We start from the raw sequence: 17,097 nt of genomic DNA on the forward strand, positions 1-17,097 counted from the left end.
AACAATCCTTCTCGTCTTTCATATACCAGTATGATCAGACTTTTGGTAATGCGAAGGCAGAGGCGGAGGGACGAGCCCATGGCAGATGTATGTGCCGCATTTTGATAAAGTGAAAGCAGGCGCAGAAGGCAGATCATTTCATTGCTTCGACCGTGATTTGGTGGGGTGGTAGAAGAGACGGAGAGCTTTCCCATAAATCTTTCTTACGGGGCTTTTTAGTGATGTAACAGCAGAAACGCAGAGGCAGAGACATGAAAAAGCTGGTCACTTCTTTTGAAGTGAGATGCAAGAAGATGTAGATGTGAAGAAGTAAGAGAACCCAGCCCAAGAGGTGTTTATATACACGCTCCCCAGCTCAAAAAGCCGGGAGACCATGTGAGATGATCCTATAGCCTTTTTGAGGGAAGAGAAGAAGCGGAAGATCCATAGGAAGGCACGTGATAAATTTTGAGCAATCATTTTCTGGAGCCTGTTTCGTTTTGGTGACCTTCGGGGCTGGCAGGAGACAGAGAACATAGCAATTCATCTAATTCGTTTAGAGTGGAGGCGCGCACTCATCGAAAAGAAGGTTCAGTAGTTTTGGGTGGAAAGAGGAGGAGGCAGACATCCATCGTGTGCGAGCAGTTTGTGAAGCAAGGAACAGAAAGTGTTGTGATAAGGAAGTAGGAAGGACAGCAGCAGAGCAGTGTTTTATACACCACCAAATCCAGTAGCGCAGTCATGAGTTTTGCTTTCTTTGGTTTCGCAAGTCCGAAGCATGACGCAGATATCTTTTGGTTTTGTGAACATGACTGCGAGCTGAACCGATTTACAGTGTTTCCAACCGTCCAGACAGTCATATGTCCACATTGATGCGTCTTTGGAGGCCAGCAGCCAGGACAACATTCTGGATGTTTGTAGGCGTTTTGGCGAACCACAACCACACATGCTCTCGTAGGTGCGGGTTTTTGAGACCGAGAAGGCAGGCGAACACCATGAGGTACATCCATACCGCTTTGGAAAAACACCAGAGGGGTGTGAGATAATGAAGATGAGGAGACCCGGGAAAGACGAGGTTTTTATACTCCAAATACCGACAAAGCACCGCTCATGAATGGTACGGTGGCGTTTTTGGTGGATCACAACCACACATGGCTTTGCAGGCGGGAGATTTTGAGAAGAAGGAGGCAGACAAACGCCATTATCAGATGTTCCAGGCCTTTTAGACAGAAGTGAAGGAAACTGTAGGATGATAAAGACAGGAACAGCCGGCGAAGACGAGCATTTTATACTCCGACTACCGACAAAGCCCCGTTCATGAACGGCGTGGTGATCACTTTGGTGGACCACAACCACACATGGTGTTGTCGCGGGACATTTTGAGAAAGAAGGAGGCAGGAGAACGCCATGTAATACTTCACTTCGTACTTTTGGTAAACAGACCCGGAGAGGTGTGGGATAAAAAAGTCAGGAAGAGCCGGCGCAGATGGGGCTTTTATACACCACCCACGCGCCAAGAACCGCCCATCGGGGGGATCGCGAGCATTTTCTGGATTGTGCCTGTGTTTTAAGACAAAGGATGAGGCAGACACATCCCACACTTTCCCAGAAGGTTTGTGGAAGCACGACCTCGGTAGTCCTCACATGTGTACTTTGTTCTTAGTTTTTGGAAGTCGAAGAAGAGAGGGACGAGCACATGAACTTGTTGCGCAGGTCTTTTGTTTCCAGAGCGACACACACGCATCGCTTGTCTTGATGCTTTTTTTTAGAGGTCCACGGAAGGAGGAGCGCACACCATGTCATGTTGTCCACGAGGTTTTGGTCAAATATAGGAAGGAGGAGGAGGAGCGCACACCATGGACGAGGGCAGTAGAATTTTTTGGTAAAACACAGGAAGGTGTGGAGTACAGAAGACAGGAAGCCAGAGGACGCGGTGAGGTTTATATATCCGCCAGAACGACACATGGACGCGTCGAAAAGACCTTTTCGCACTCCATGTTGGAATTGCTTAATTCTTTGGGTCAGACAGGCACAGCTCATGACATCATCGCATATGATTTTTGACTCCTTCTCAACCATTCCAGGAACACCTGATAGTTTTTTGCACCACATGCTTCCTCTTCCTACAGCCTTTGGAGAACAGCGACCGGCCATGTAATATTCATAACGAATTTTCCTAGACCGGCCATGCACAGCTTCCGCTACGATTTGTCGACTCCTCTCACAGCCATGGCGTCCATAGTAACATGTTTTTGGTCGTTCCAGAAACGGAGACATTTCCGAGACAGGGCAGCCTTTTTCGAAAAGACAGGACAGTCGCCAGGACATTCGAACGCCTGCATGGAATTTTTGAGCAGACGGCAGTGTTTTGAGAAGGCGCAGGAGGAAGAGCACACCATGCATGTGAACCCAGTTTGTTTTGGAGAAGATGTTGAAGCAGCACAGGAAGAACACATCATGTGTTGGTGGCATGTGTATTTTAGACAAAATGATGGAGAGGCGCAGGAAGAGCGCACACCATACGTCATATCTGAGGCTGTTTTTTTGGATAAAATGATAAAGAGGCGCAGGAAGTGCACAACATGGCATGGTCTCCTAGACCTTTTGGAGGAACCCGGAGGAAGAAGCGGAGGCAGAAGCACAGCCCATCGAGAAAGGCATGAAGATTTTGAGAAAATGATGGAGAGGCGCGGGAGGAAGCCGCACACCATGGTCAGATGCGGCCGTGTTTTTGGAAAAACCCGGGCGGAGGGTGAGGGATAAGAGACAGGAAGAGAGGGAGTAAAGCGAGGTATTTATACACGACCAGCGGTGCACGTGCTACAACCAAGAGGACAGGTTGAGACGATTCGAAATCTTCAGGTCTTCCCATGTCTTCTGAGAAAGCTTACTATCATAGTGTAAGCCATATCGATATAGTATACATAACCCCCCTTATCCGCGCCCTTTTGATGCCATCCCGACATACCTAGACGCCCATGCCCACCATAACCTCCCTACTTCTTCCCCCTCCCCTTGGATTTACTCCTCGTATTCCGACTGGGCGGCGGCGTATCCTCACCACTACTATCCGCCTCAGCCTCAGCCTCAGCCTCAACAACCACACCTTCATCCTCCACCTCTTCCATCTCCTTCACACCCCCATCTCCACTCAGTCTATCCTTCGCCTTCCGCTCCGCCTCCCAATCCCTCACAAGCCTCGTAACATCATCCTCCCGCGGCTTCTCCTTCCCATTCCACGCACTGCACCCACCACATCTCCACCTCCCAACATCCTCAAGCGTACGTGCACCGGGCGGCGCTTGCCCGTTTACAAGCCGGCACTCGGAACAGATCAAGACGAAGCGGTTCTTAGCCTGTGTTTCGTCTTCGCCAAGGAGAGCGTCGAGGATGCGGTCGTACCAGTGAGTTTGTGTGAAGGCTGCGGGGGAATCGGTGGTGTATTGCTTGGTTAGGTCGACGGCGCCGGTGTTGAATGCGTTCGGGGCGAATTCGGCGCCTGGGGCTTCTGGTGGGGGCAGTTGCTGTGGCGGGGATGGGCCTTGAGGGGATGAGACGTTCGACGGAGGTTTCTGTGGGGTATGCGGGAGTTGCTGTGGCTGGGGTCGCTGGATGTTTGCCGTTGGGGGAGGAGGCATGCCAGTGCGGGGGCCTGGCGGCGGCGCTGGCTTCTGAGGGCCTTGGGACTTTCTGCGGCCGGGGGAGTCGCCTTGTTGTGGCTGCTCGGGTTGTTTGGGCGAGGCGCCATATTTCTCTAGCAATTGTTGGGTCGAGTTGTACTTGGTGGCTTCCTTGAGGCGCTCAATGGTAGCGTCACGTTCTTTGTTCAGTTTCTTGAGGTAGGCTTCAGTGTTGCGGATGCGGTAGTCGAAGTAGCTCATGAGCGCGTAACGGAGGCCGTAGATCCTGGATGGTTAGATATATTCCCTGCTGCGATGACGATGGACATACAAGACAGGCCCGCCAGCCACCACGCTTCCCTCAATGGGACCCCAATTCTGCCAGCCCGTCACGAAAGTGAGCACGACCGCGACCAGAATATACGCGAAGCCGGTGTATAGCGTCCACATGACGCGAGCGCGTCGCGAGAGCTGCTTCTGTTTGTCATTGCGCGCGGCGGCTCTGTTGATCTTGCCAGTAAGAGTGTTGAGCGTCCTCTCGAACGAGGCGGCATCTTCGCTACCCTGCCACAGTCAGCAAGCGTATTAGCGCGTAGTTAGATTCGACGTACCTTCCAAGGCCAGAAGGACACCATGTTGGCTCTGGTAGATCGCAGCCCGGTGTGGGAGCTAGATTTCTACCGTTGAGGCCACCGAAGCGTTGCTCGTGTGTGGACCACTTTCAGCTGCGCGACGTCAGCGGGTGTCGGATCGCCAGCCGGGGGGACCCTGGCGGGAACGATGTCACGTGTGCCAACTTTCCTCGCGGAAGTTCCGAGCGGAACTGGTTGTTCTTTACAACGCTCTATTCACTGCATACCGCCCCGACTCTACACAAGATGGCGCTAGTTGCATACCGGAATCTGCTGCGATCCGCGCGCATCGCCTTTCAAGGTACGGAATGCGACATTGACCTACTTCCCGCGCTCACACAGCACAGGCGACATGAACACGCTCTTCGCCGCCCGCACCGAAGCCCGTAACAAGTTTGAGGCGAACCGCAACCTACGAATCGGAAGCGAAGAGTTGCAATCGTCATTAGTACATGCGGAGGAGGTGGCCAAGTTCCTGAGAGAAAACGTCGTTCAAGGGCAAGCAGCGGACCCAGAGGGCGAAAGTTACAGTATGCTTTCTATGGATGGTATCGGGATCAATAGGCTAACACAGGCAGAACTGCGGATACACGAGCATACCGAGCGAGGCGACAACGAGGATATCAAAAAGGGCAAGGGAAAGAGTACATTGGGAGGCACAAAATGCTGTTCCTCCTAGGCTTTTATGCACATCGAATGAATCATGATACCCATACAGTCCAAAACGCCGACCCAATGCAAGAAATAAGGACCTAGTTTCCGGCCAAACTGGCGTACTGAACGTCGTCATCAGCTCCCGGTGGAGGTGCAACGACCATGCTGTCCAGGCTGTTCTGTGGTGCAGCCCCAATCGCAGCCTGAGAAGCGGCTGCCCGTCGCGATGAGCCGGCCACTTGTCGTCCCTCCTTTGCGTACTGCATCCTGACGTTCTGATCCAAGCTGTCCAGCTGCTTCGGCTTGCCCCAAGTGACGCGCATAGGACAGCCCTTGATTACCACCTTGCCCTTTAGTGTACCCGCTGCTGTCTCAGCGTCTTCCCGCTTGACGAAGTTGACGTATGCGCAATGCGCTCGATGTGAGCATACCAGCGATCGAAGTTGGCCGTATTGTGAAAAGTGCTTGCGGAGCTCGTGTTCAGGAAGGTCGTCTTCCACACCCGTGACGAAGAGCGATGCGACGTTGGGGTCCGAAGGTGGCAGCCAGTCTTGCGGGTTTGGCTCCGCGGATGCGCCGCCCATGCGGCCTCCTCTTCCAGGCCTCATGCCTCCTCGCGCAGGTGTACCCCGTGAATCTCGGGTTCTGATCGGTCCAGGGACGTGACTGCTCTCGCCTCCTGCGCCACCTCCGCCAGGCGCTGGCAACGCCTTTTGTCCACTCTCGCCCTCCTCAGCCTCTATACGTCGCTGTTTCTTGTAGTAGGGCTCACTCTGCGCCAGACGCTTGAGGAGGTCGCGCGCCTTCTCATCCGTCTTTTCGTATGCCTCCATCGCTCCACGTCCCTCCTCGATCTCCCTCTCGTGCTCCTGCGCATAGTACTGTCGGTTGATGTCGCTCTGTGGGCCGGGCGCCACCATCTTCAGCGCAGCATCACGGACTACGATGGGCAGACCGAATGACAAGTCGAGCATGCAGTGCTGGCAGCAGTTCTTGAGGCGGGCGCATGTGAGGCAGATGTTGGTTCGCTTTTGTCGCGCGGTGCGGTCGGCCTTCCAGCGGAAGATGGTGAAGGGTCGCGTGCAGATCTTGCACTCTGCGCCGTAGTCCTCCTTCAGCATCTGCACATACGTGCTATCCGGCAGGCATTTCTCGCAGACGGACGGAAAGTCGGTAGTTTCCCAACCCGATCCTACAAAAGTTAGTGTATGCTACGCGCGGTGGAAAAAGACATGACGTACGGTTCAGGTCGCTCTTGATTTGCGGCGGCATGGTGAGGCCTGCTGCGTAGGGTGTGCGACAGTGGCTGAGTTTTGAGTGTAATCTCGCGACTTCGCCGAGCGAATCTGGGGACGTCGAGTACGCGTAGTGGGGCGCGGTGGTTGTTGCGACAGATGGTATGGGAGTGACGGTAGAAATCTAGGCACTACGCTATACGCCTCTTACGGTCTTGGCTTTCACGCGCTCGGGTGGCGACGACCGACCGCTAGCGCTGTTGACCAGGGCCGCGTACAGAGTCGGTCGTGATTGGGCGACGCCAGTTACCCCCTAAGAAATTCAAGTCCCAATCTCCTACCCATACCGCTCTTTCCTCTCCGGGGTCGTCTTTATAAAGTTTCAGGGTCCTGTCCTCTTCGAATTGTTTATTCTACTATCAGTTTCATTCACTTCACTCCCCGCATAAACCCATATCACTCTTAATACCCATCATGTCTCCCATTGCGCTCGAAAAGGAAGACCATTCTCGCGATGCCGAGTTCAACAAGGCCATGCACGGCAAGTCTGCAAAGGCTCGCGGTGGCATGACTGCCATGTTGCAAAAGGACAAGGCTGCCCAGCAAGCCGCTGTCGACGAGTACTTCAAGCATTGGGACAACAAGGCCGCTGGCGACGAGACCGAGGAGACCCGCAAGGTACGCATATGTGGCATTGTTGCGTACTGTGTTTACTAACAGATCCAGGAACGACGAGATGAATACGCTACCCTCACAAGACACTACTACAACCTCGCAACCGACCTCTACGAGTACGGCTGGGGACAGTCTTTCCACTTCGCCCGCTACGCCTATGGCGAGTCTTTCTACAAGGCCATTGCCCGCCACGAGCACTACCTTGCCCACAAGATGAACCTCCAGGACAACATGCGCGTCTTGGATGTTGGCTGCGGTGTTGGTGGACCCGCCCGTGAGATTGTCAAGTTCGCTGGTGTCAACGTCGTTGGATTGAACAACAACGACTACCAGATTGAGCGTGCCACTGCCTACGCCGAGAAGGAGGGCCTCTCAGACAAGCTCAAGTTCACCAAGGGTGACTTTATGGTATGATATACCCTCACACCCTGAGTACCTCTTACTAACTCGTCCTAGCAAATGTCTTTCCCCGACAACTCTTTCGATGCCGTTTACGCCATCGAGGCCACTGTCCACGCACCATCGCTCGAGGGCATCTACAGCGAGATCTTCCGCGTTCTCAAGCCCGGCGGTGTCTTTGGTGTCTACGAGTGGCTCATGACCGACAAGTACGACAACGACAACCCCCACCACCGCGAGATCCGTCTTGGAATTGAGATCGGTGACGGTATCTCCAACATGGAGAAGATTGAGGTCGCGCTCGATGCTATGAAGAAGGCCGGCTTCGTGATGGAGCACAACGAGGATCTGGCAGACAGGGACGACCCTTACCCGTGGTACTGGCCGCTCTCTGGCCAGCTGAAGTACATCAGCACCATTGGCGACATCCCCACCATTCTTCGCATGACCAAGGTCGGACGTGGCCTCATCCACAAGTTCGTCGGTGGTCTTGAGGTGATCGGTCTCGCCCCCAAGGGTACCCAGAAGACTGCCGACAGTCTTGCCCTCGCAGCCGACTGCCTTGTTGCCGGTGGCAGGGAGAAGCTCTTCACCCCCATGTACCTTATGGTCGGAAGGAAACCCGCCGACGCATAAGTTTTCAGTTCTCGCCCTTTGCATTAGACTTCTCTTCGCATCTAGGACCTTGTTGGTCTGCGAGCTATTCCTTCGATATAGGAGCATCATCTCCTGGCATTTGCATCACGCGCATTGGAGACGCGCATATATACTGTAATATTTGGAAGTAGGGCACGGTCTAGGGACGGTCATGGTAACGCGAAATGTGGAGCTATAGAGAATAGAAGAAGTAATCGTCATCTGAATGTTTGATCATTATCGTACAATTTGCAAGCGACTGTTGCATCACTATCCAGTACATGCCGTATGGAAGGGTTGACTGCGGTGAAAGCGACGTTGTTGGGGCGGACCATCCAGGGAGCATCCAGACGCACGTCGGGTGTTCTCGCTATAGTGTGGTCCCTGCTCGAGAGCTTTGATCGTTAGCGCCGGCCCCAACGACTCGGATCTTCGCATCAAGAAATTGTCCAGCAAGCCCCAGCAACCACCACAAGCCTCAGCGGCCATCACTCGCCCACGGCACTTCCTCACCACACCTTCACCCTCACACACACCCCACAATGGCTGCTTCAAGGCTCCTCCGACCCGCCTCCCGCCTCGTCTCGGCGTCGCGGCCAGCGCCCGCCTTCCGACCAGCTTTCCGCGCCGCAGCCATTACACCGTCAATTGCGAGGAGAGGATATGCGTCGGGCCAGAAGGAGATGACGGTGCGAGAGGCGCTCAACGAGGCCATGGCCGAGGAGATGGAGCGCAATGACAAGGTTTTCGTGCTCGGAGAGGAAGTCGCGCAATACAACGGAGCGTACGTCCCACCATGAAGAAGAGAGATGTCATGTCTGCGATAAGAAAGAGGAGGATCCAATTGGGCAGAGAATACATCGCAGGCTATACACAACGGAATATCAATGGACGGTGCTGACTGAGCCACAGCTACAAGGTCACAAAGGGCCTGCTCGACCGCTTCGGTGAGAAGAGGGTAATCGACTCTCCCATCACAGAGTCAGGTTTCGCCGGTCTGACCGTCGGTGCCGCGCTCGCTGGTCTCCACCCCATTGTGAGTCCCTCAGCTATCATGACCCAAAAAGCAAATCTGACAGCGACGACAGTGCGAATTCATGACCTTCAACTTCGCCATGCAGGCCATTGACCAGATTATCAACTCCGCCGCAAAGACGCACTACATGTCCGGTGGTATCCAGCCCTGCAACATCACCTTCCGTGGTCCCAACGGTTTCGCGTCTGGTGTCGCTGCTCAGCATTCCCAAGATTACACTGCGTGGTACGGAAGCATTCCTGGATTGAAGGTTGTTTCGCCATACAGCGCCGAGGATGCCAAGGGTCTGTTGAAGGCTGCTATCCGCGACCCCAACCCGGTCGTGGTCCTCGAGAACGAGTAGGTTACAAGCGCCGCGAGACGAGAGACTGTACTAACATCCACAGACTTCTGTACGGTCTGTCCTTCCCCATGAGCGAGGAGGCCCAGAGAGACGACTTTGTCATTCCCGTAAGACACCCCGCCATCATCCCACTCTATTCTCATACTAACAGACCCCCAGTTCGGAAAGGCCAAGATCGAGCGCCCCGGCAAGGACCTCACCATCGTCACCCTCTCCCGCTGCGTCGGCCAATCCCTCGTCGCCGCCGAACAACTCAAGTCCAAGTACGGCGTCGAAGCCGAAGTCATCAACCTGCGCTCCATCAAGCCCCTCGACGTCGAGGCCATTGTCAAGTCCGTCAAGAAGACCGGCCACATGCTCTGCGTAGAGTCTGGATTCCCATCCTTCGGTGTCGCGTCTGAGATTATGGCGCTTACTTGCGAGTACGCTTTCGACTACTTGGAGGCGCCCCCTGCCCGTGTTACTGGTGCTGAGGTGCCCACACCATATGCCCAGAAGCTCGAGGAGATGAGCTTCCCCAGTGAGAGCTTGATTGTGGATTACGCCGCCAAGCTCCTTAGGGTATAGATGGAGTATGGAATGGAAGAGGATAGCGTAGTTGGTCTCAGCGTTGTGTGTTCAATCGACACATTGCGTTGATAACTATGTGGATATGAAGATTTGGTTTTGGGCGAAGGAACCGGATTATGTATGATTCAGATGGCCAATTTTCGGTTAAGGTAGATCGCGTAGGTGCTGGTTTAGAGCATTTTCGATTGCATGTACAAGTATTCTATTGCAACTCCATCTAACGATTTTGAAATAATGCAGATGTGGGGAAGGTGACTGGAAGTGATGGTGTGGGCTTTGGGTGAGAGGTGAGAGGGGATGAGAGGTAAGACGCTGACATTGGTAGGGCTTTTGCTGCCTTGGTTCTAACTGTTTACCATCTGTTCTCTTCTATTACATGCTGCTTTCGAGGCTCGGGATGTTAGTACCTCACCGCTTTTCTTTGTCGGTGAGCATCTGAGATTCTCTCACCTCGAATCTGGAGGACTAGTGGGCGTGCCTTCTGCTCATATGTCTACTTCTTCACCCAAGTCACTTTAGTTCTTTCTTTCCTTCATATGCTCTACTCGCTCATTCAACGTCATGCTTCGACGGAATGCATTACTGCAGCTCACGGTTCTCACCAGAGAACGGCATAGATGTCTGCGACGTTCAGGAATTAGGCTAACACTGCTATGCCGCTCACATCGAGCTGCGCTTATGCTCTTGACGAGCAAGTATCACGTTGAATGGTCCAAATGGGAATCTAACGGCACGGCTACTGGCATGAGAAAGAGCAGGGAAGGTTGCGGCTCGCTGCGCGCTGGTTATGGAATGAACGATGAGGCTGCTGGTTTTCATCTTCACTTTCATCGATGAATCCGAATCTCACGATAACAGGTGCCGCGCGGCCTAGGAGCTTCTGCTGGCACTGCGCTCTCCGCCCCGAACGTCACGACCTAGTACGACAACACGACATTGTGCACACACACAACGAGAACTCACGGCGTCGTCGCTGTTAGTGCTGGCAGGATGCCGCGACACCACCACACCATAGACTGGGTCGAAGTCGGAGATGAGTTCGTTGACTACTACGATGAAAACCAGTCTCCAGCCTACTGCGAAGACGAGGAGTACTTCTATGACGGTTACGGGATGCGACACACCTCTGCAGAACTACGCTCTCGCCGGATAAGTGCACGCGATGCCGCACACGGACGTTTTCACAACGAGGGCCAAGGCTTGGTAAATGCTGATCAAGATTGTGTTTACAACGACAACCAAGCACAAGACGAGCCTGAAGCGCCTGAAGCGCCTGACGTGCTCCCAGAGCCTCTCGCCGCGATGCTAGCCGGCCTACGCCAGCTCCCTACAGATGGCTATCGGCCAAACCCACCCGACGCCCGTTACACCTATAGGGATGACGAATATTCCAGCGAATTGAATGAAATGTTCTCTCGTTTGGACATTCTTCGCACGCTCGGCCCGGATCCGGTGCGTTATGGCTACGACAGTGCGTCGAGTGAGCCAGAGGAGAAGGAGGCAGTTGCAGTATGTTTGCTCGCAACTTTGCACGAATGTGAGACTGATATTGAGATACTAGGAGAGCCCAGAGTCAATCGAAACGGTTCCGGTGGAAGATAGAGCACAGCTGGCAAAGACCAACAGAGACGGTATCGCTGGTTGTGAGAAAGCTAAGAGCGACAGCTGCACCAAGAAAAACGACGCGGTCAAAGACGCACACCAATCCTTCAACGCCGAAATCGAGTCAATGAACGAATGGTACGAAAACATCAAGGCAGAAGAAGTCATCCTGGGCAAAAGAATAGCCTTACACGTTCGCCTGCCTACGAACCAGGTCGTCACTCCAGCTCATAACGCGCTTGTCGAGGAAGATGTAAAGGAAATGATGCTCATCGCCGACTCGTTCAAGGCTGTCAAGACAAAGAAAGCAGATATCCGAGCAACTCTAAAAGCCCGAATTGAGAAGGCCGAGGAGGTGTATGACGGAGAGTGCGCCGCATGGGACCGGCAGATGGTATGCCTTCGCAACATGGCTGCGCTCTCTGGTATCGAGCTAGATGGGGAGGAGGCAGAAGACTACTTCCCGGATGAGTGGGTTGCTCCAGTGATCCGCTTCCAGTCATCAACTCCGGCCCAATCCACTTCACACGCTCGAGAACCTGCGTCCAGCCATGCAAGACCTAAGCCAAGTAGTACCGCCAACGCAGACAAGCGCCACAAGGTTGAAGCAGCGAGCGACAAAGTCAAGAAGGACTGTTCCAACTGCAGCCACCTGCAAGAAGAACTACGTATCGTAAGTACAACAACCCTCTATCTTCTACTCCGCTAAATCTGAATCAGGCACTCGCAACAATAACCCGCCTCCAATCCAAATCTCCCATGCCTGATCTCCGCAAATTCGTCAAGCACGGCGAGCAAATCCTCTCCGAGCTCTCAGCGCAACGCGACGCAGCCGACGAAGTCTTCGCCAAAGAACAACAGACCGAACTGCGCTCCGCAGAGGCAGCATCTGAAGACCTCGACAAGGAGTACAAAAGGATCAAGGCCATCTATATCGGCATCGGCGATCTCTGGGAGCACGAGAATGAAGAGCTGTGGAATAAGACGTACGACTTGTGTCGAGCGGAGCTGGTGCGTATCAAGGAAGAGCAGAAGGTGCTTGAGAACCACAGGGCCAGGGATGAGGAGAAAGTCGCTAAGAGGCAGTGGGATGGGGATAAGATGTTGATGAAGCAGATCAAGTACTATGAGGCCATTCTGAAGTTGGCGAAGAGCGAGGTTGTTAGTCGCTGGGGAGATGTTGGTGGGCTTGAGGAGGAGGACTCTGATGCTGAACCTGAGTCTGACTAAAGACTGCGCGACTCGATGAGCTGATGAGGTCGCATAGCAGAAGTTAGCACCATCAACTTGATGTCAGCTCTACATATGCAGAACTGTAAAACCGCTGGTGTGTGTCGTCGCGTTCACTTTCACTTTTGACCAAGCGAGTTCGCGCTAGTCGCTCCTGCTCTTTCTGGAAGGCTCTCTGATTCCGACCAACACAGCGCGACCACAACACCGACCGAAACAGAAATTGCGGCGACACCCAAAACCGTCGCGCCAGCCCATCATGTCATCAGATGCCATCATCGCAGGCCTCAAGCAAGGCAACGCGATTGAAATGGCCTCGCTCGAAGAGGTGAAGGAGGGAATGAGCTCTGTCATTGATGGACTGCTGAAGGAATGCTACAACCGTAGCGATGCGTTGAGCGATCTTATGGAGAAGGTACAACTGGTACGTATTGCTTGATTGTGGTCGTTCACAGACCATGGACTGACGTTAACACATAGGAAAGCTCGAGCGCGGCGGCCAAAACCATGACGGCAGAACAAAAATTCCGGCTTACGAAAGCCATCAGAGACGCTATCGGAGACTGCGAAAAGGCTATCCGTGTCAATGATGACAAGAGAGCGAGTGAACGTGTTCAGGCCTGGACATATAGACAAGCCGAAACGGACGTTTTGGACACAGTGCGCGATCATGCCCTAGCTCGAGAAAACATAATGGGTCACAGGATGAAAATCTCCGAAGACAAGGGCGAAGACGCGGATCACGCTGCGCTACGAAAGTTAAACGAGGAAGAGCATGAGCTCAGCCGAAAGCTTCTCTCCTCTTACAAAAGCGCAAGGAAAGACCTCAAGGACAGGCAAGATCTTCGCAGTAAAGAGATTGAGAACACGCACAAGACATCGCAGAATGCTTTGGAGAAGCAGATCGAAAGTCTTAAGCGCATCGCTACCATTGCGAAGATTGATCTCAAAGCTACAAGTCGGGACGAGGCGTCAGATGATGTGTCATTCCAGGAGGCGCAAGCCGCTCATTTGAGTCTTGCTTCTTCTCCTGTTGGTCGCGGTGGTGGTGGTTCATTTCAATCACGGCCTACAGACCCATTCCCTTCAATTCCGGACAGTCAAACGTTGACAGTGGATTACCTTCGCAGTTTGGGACGTTGAAGGGCAAAACCGTCGGGTACCAAGAACAGCAATTCATGGACAGCGTCAGCAGTAGCATATGGAGATAAGAAATGAGTTGGGTTCTGCATATGAGCGTTGGACCCACCAAGTTGCATTGGGTTTAAGAGATCGCGAAAGGTCACACGATTAACGTGGAAGCAAATTCAAGAGAAAGAGTAATTGAAACGTGAAAAATACATCTCCACCGTGCTTATAGTGTGTTGAGGTGGGCACCATGACATGTCCATGGACCCTCGATCAACCACATCCTCTGGTTGACGGCATCCCCACTCACGGTACCGAACTTCACAAGCCTTCCGTGGACATCTTGACGTTGCACTTGACAGCTGTACTCAGGAGCACCTGGTCCTCTTCTCTATAACCTCACTCTTCATCTCTAACAACAAACACGTCGTGGAGCATTCGCCCAATATGCCCAAGATGGGTTTGATCAGCACAGTATGTAACGCATATGGCTTACCAACATTGGAATACATCTCTTACATTCAAGAAGTCTAGATACTGACAAATAGATAGATTCGAAAGCGCCACCAAGAACGCAAAGACAAAAAGAAGGCAGTCCGCCAAACCGCACAACGGAACGAAGACCTCCAACCCGATACCAACCAAACACCTGTAGAAGCCACGACACCCACTCCAACCCAGCACCTCCCCTTCACCGGTCCAACTCGATTCTTCTCCCTCCGCCGCAAACGCGGCGTAAGCATCGGCATGTCAACCTACGAGCAACTCCCCGACGGCGTAGAGCCAGCGCTAATCGACCACTCCTGCCACTTGATGCAACGTCCCAGCGGCGAAGAGCCACCCCGTAGTTCCCCCTTCGCCACACCCCCACCCGCCGACGCAGCCTCAACCCCAACTCAAGACACCAGTCCCAAAACCTGGCTCAGCCGTGTAGGCGGCTCCCTCCGCCGCAAGCCAAGCGGCATACGCTCAGCCTTCTCGTACACGCTGCCGCGAAACTGGAAGACCAACAACAATAACAGCACCGGCGTCAGCGCAAAGACCCTCGCAGAGACAGCACACGAGTACAAAAAGTCCCAAATCCAACGTCTCGATCCCAGCGCCATCGACGCCGCCAACGACGACGGCCGTGGAAGAAGCCCCCTCCCGCACCACTGGCGCGAGCAATCCAGTTCCTCGGTCTCACACTCACGCGACGGTGTCGTGAACAGGATGAGCGATACTACTACTACTACTACTATGGGAGGAAGTGAGATGGGGGATTGGATTGATCCAGATGAGGAGACGAGGGAACAGGAGTTTGAGGATTGGATCGTGCATAATAGGTTGTTTGTTGAGGGGGAGGGGCTGGATGGGGCGAGTAGAAGGGTGTCGAGGGTGAGTGCGTTGTCGAAGAGGAGGTATAGTGATTATTAGGGGAGGGGTTGGGGGGTACGATGGGGTTTGAGGGATGGTAGGAAGTGGGGTGGTGAGGGCTGAGGTATACGTGGGTGCGCGTCTTGATGTGAGCAGCGTACATGTGCGTTCCTGGAGTCTACGTGACGCTGGGGTGAAGGTGAAGGCGAAGTACATCGAGACCCCTGTCTTTTGTCAGCTTCTTGTTATTGTAATCTTTCGTTGGCGTTCCGGGGTGAAGGCGTGGTTTTCATGGGTCCGCCATTGTTCAGTTGGTATTGTAGAAAGTAGAGGTGAAGACAGCAACATACCTATTGTAACAATAGCTGCTATTGTCAACCGTCTCATCTTCGCGCAGAAGCTAGTACTATATAAACATTTCATCCGCCTCCACCTCTTGCTCTTTAGCAAACACCACACCTGCTCATTTTCAAGACATTTCCAAGTTCCTTCTTCCCACCATCATCACCATCATCACCACCACCACAACAGCAACAATGCTGTCCCCGCAGAGCAAGCTGCGCATCTTCCTGAGCCCGGTGCTCATCACCATCTTCGCCGCGAGCTCAAACGAGCTACGCATCGCCATCGGCACCCTCTTCTCCTGGGCCCTAGGCCACGTCCTCATCCGCCGACTCTCTTTGTCGATCTCCTTTCGACAAGCCCACAACACCTACATGATGGTGTCGTTTGGCCTGCTGGCGGGCCTAAACGACCCATTCTGGGAAAACACCTTCGGCCGCCTCCTCGACCTCTTCTTCGACCGATGCCGCTTCGACCCAGACGTGCCTGGGTCGGGCTTCACAGACTGGCACGAAACCTTCCGCCGCCGAAAGGCATACGAGATCGATCTCGTTTGGCAATACCTCCGCACCGCGCTCTTCTGGTCCTTCGTCGCCGTTTTCCTCGCCGTTGCCGTTCCGCTTGTCCGCTGCTTCACTCATGAGAGTCAGACGACGAAACTGGAGCGGGCCTTCGCATACATGAGGGATCACCCTGGCGAGCGACCTCCCTGGATGTGCAAGCAGCCAGAGGCCACAGTGGTGTCCAAGAGGGACACAAGATACAACCGCCTGAGCAGCGAGCTCATCTTCGTGTGTGGCCCTGGTGGTGGGCTGGAGACGGTGATCGATGGCGACATCGAAGGCGCGATCTCTCGCCGGCGGGCACTGAGGCCGAGGTTCGCATGAGCGCTGGTCGCCATGCTGGTGGGGTTGTGGTTGGCGGTGGGCCATCTTGACGCTGGTCGTTGGGATGGTCAGGATTTCTTGTCTTGTTTTGCTTGGGTTTGGGTTCGAGTGTTGTCGACGGCGGGCTGTCCTGGCGCTGGTCGCTGGGTAGTCCAGACCGGTCAGTACTCGGTATGTAGATTGGTGGATGGAACAGTACTTCGGGGTCGTGTCCGATGTCCTATGGGTGGATATGGCTGTGAGACCCAGTCTGGCTTGTCCCGATTGCAGTTCTCGAATGCATCCTTCTTCCTTCCCGCTAGAACGTTCTTCTTAAGTCTGCGTGAAGGCCGCTGCCAACCTCCTCTTCGTATACAAATCGTGTGTCTGGGCTCATAGGGTTGCGATTGGTGGGGAGTGGCATTTGAATCGCTTCGCACACGTGCTCCAACAGATCCGGAAGTAGTTCATTGACTTTGGCTAGCAGCAGAGGTATGAACTTTGATGAGCCGCCCGGTAACTTTGCGATCAACAGCATCAACTGAGTTAAGTAATCTGGCGGGCTGAGTTCGGTATGCGATGCAGAGCGAGGCACGAAATGAAGTACGTCCGCTAAAGCGCAGGCTATGTCGAATACCTTCTCCGTCTAGTGGTGTTAGCAACAAGATAAGCCCGCGACTGAATGACGTACCATGCCGACGCCATGTATTTGCAGACTCTGAATAGGCAGTTTCATCGAGAGAATGGTCAAGTCTTTGCCAACCAGAATGGGGTATCTGAATGTTAAGCAATCG

At 53.6% G+C, this 17,097-nt stretch overlaps 9 protein-coding genes across 9 annotated transcripts; 7 read left to right on the forward strand and 2 right to left on the reverse strand.

The window, feature by feature from the left end:
• Positions 1-2,975: 2,975 nt before the first annotated feature.
• On the reverse strand, positions 2,976-4,234 carry J4E87_004687 (uncharacterized protein; the record flags this gene model as incomplete). The annotated part of the gene is made up of 3 exons (XM_049376306.1): positions 2,976-3,885; positions 3,931-4,163; positions 4,211-4,234. The coding sequence occupies 3 exons, from the start codon at positions 4,232-4,234 to the stop codon at positions 2,976-2,978; spliced, it is 1,167 nt and encodes a 388-aa protein (XP_049233817.1).
• A 243-nt stretch (positions 4,235-4,477) lies between these two features.
• On the forward strand, positions 4,478-4,910 carry MZM1 (Mitochondrial zinc maintenance protein 1, mitochondrial; the record flags this gene model as incomplete). The annotated part of the gene is made up of 3 exons (XM_049376307.1): positions 4,478-4,532; positions 4,579-4,761; positions 4,810-4,910. The coding sequence occupies 3 exons, from the start codon at positions 4,478-4,480 to the stop codon at positions 4,908-4,910; spliced, it is 339 nt and encodes a 112-aa protein (XP_049233818.1).
• Positions 4,911-4,983: 73 nt separating this feature from the next.
• SLT11 (Pre-mRNA-splicing factor slt11) lies at positions 4,984-6,157 on the reverse strand (the record flags this gene model as incomplete). The annotated part of the gene is made up of 2 exons (XM_049376308.1): positions 4,984-6,077; positions 6,127-6,157. 2 exons carry the CDS (start codon positions 6,155-6,157, stop codon positions 4,984-4,986), a joined length of 1,125 nt encoding a protein of 374 aa, XP_049233819.1.
• A 437-nt stretch (positions 6,158-6,594) lies between these two features.
• ERG6_2 (Delta(24)-sterol C-methyltransferase) lies at positions 6,595-7,830 on the forward strand (the record flags this gene model as incomplete). Its single annotated transcript, XM_049376309.1, has 3 exons — positions 6,595-6,798; positions 6,847-7,203; positions 7,252-7,830. 3 exons carry the CDS (start codon positions 6,595-6,597, stop codon positions 7,828-7,830), a joined length of 1,140 nt encoding a protein of 379 aa, XP_049233820.1.
• A 542-nt stretch (positions 7,831-8,372) lies between these two features.
• On the forward strand, positions 8,373-9,776 carry PDB1 (pyruvate dehydrogenase E1, beta subunit; the record flags this gene model as incomplete). The annotated part of the gene is made up of 5 exons (XM_049376310.1): positions 8,373-8,614; positions 8,743-8,866; positions 8,919-9,205; positions 9,253-9,316; positions 9,369-9,776. 5 exons carry the CDS (start codon positions 8,373-8,375, stop codon positions 9,774-9,776), a joined length of 1,125 nt encoding a protein of 374 aa, XP_049233821.1.
• Positions 9,777-10,769: 993 nt separating this feature from the next.
• On the forward strand, positions 10,770-12,611 carry J4E87_004692 (uncharacterized protein; the record flags this gene model as incomplete). Its single annotated transcript, XM_049376311.1, has 3 exons — positions 10,770-11,288; positions 11,341-12,054; positions 12,102-12,611. The coding sequence occupies 3 exons, from the start codon at positions 10,770-10,772 to the stop codon at positions 12,609-12,611; spliced, it is 1,743 nt and encodes a 580-aa protein (XP_049233822.1).
• Positions 12,612-12,870: 259 nt separating this feature from the next.
• Positions 12,871-13,754, forward strand: J4E87_004693 (uncharacterized protein; the record flags this gene model as incomplete). Its single annotated transcript, XM_049376312.1, has 2 exons — positions 12,871-13,035; positions 13,092-13,754. The coding sequence occupies 2 exons, from the start codon at positions 12,871-12,873 to the stop codon at positions 13,752-13,754; spliced, it is 828 nt and encodes a 275-aa protein (XP_049233823.1).
• A 432-nt stretch (positions 13,755-14,186) lies between these two features.
• J4E87_004694 (uncharacterized protein) lies at positions 14,187-15,155 on the forward strand (the record flags this gene model as incomplete). The annotated part of the gene is made up of 2 exons (XM_049376313.1): positions 14,187-14,213; positions 14,292-15,155. The coding sequence occupies 2 exons, from the start codon at positions 14,187-14,189 to the stop codon at positions 15,153-15,155; spliced, it is 891 nt and encodes a 296-aa protein (XP_049233824.1).
• A 476-nt stretch (positions 15,156-15,631) lies between these two features.
• On the forward strand, positions 15,632-16,324 carry J4E87_004695 (uncharacterized protein; the record flags this gene model as incomplete). Its single annotated transcript, XM_049376314.1, has 1 exon — positions 15,632-16,324. The coding sequence occupies one exon, from the start codon at positions 15,632-15,634 to the stop codon at positions 16,322-16,324; it is 693 nt and encodes a 230-aa protein (XP_049233825.1).
• Positions 16,325-17,097: the final 773 nt, after the last annotated feature.

Source organism: Alternaria ethzedia (genome assembly GCF_023757985.1).
Source record: "Alternaria ethzedia strain BMP 0044 chromosome Unknown scaffold_9, whole genome shotgun sequence".
In the NCBI taxonomy this organism is placed as follows: domain Eukaryota; kingdom Fungi; phylum Ascomycota; class Dothideomycetes; order Pleosporales; family Pleosporaceae; genus Alternaria; species Alternaria ethzedia.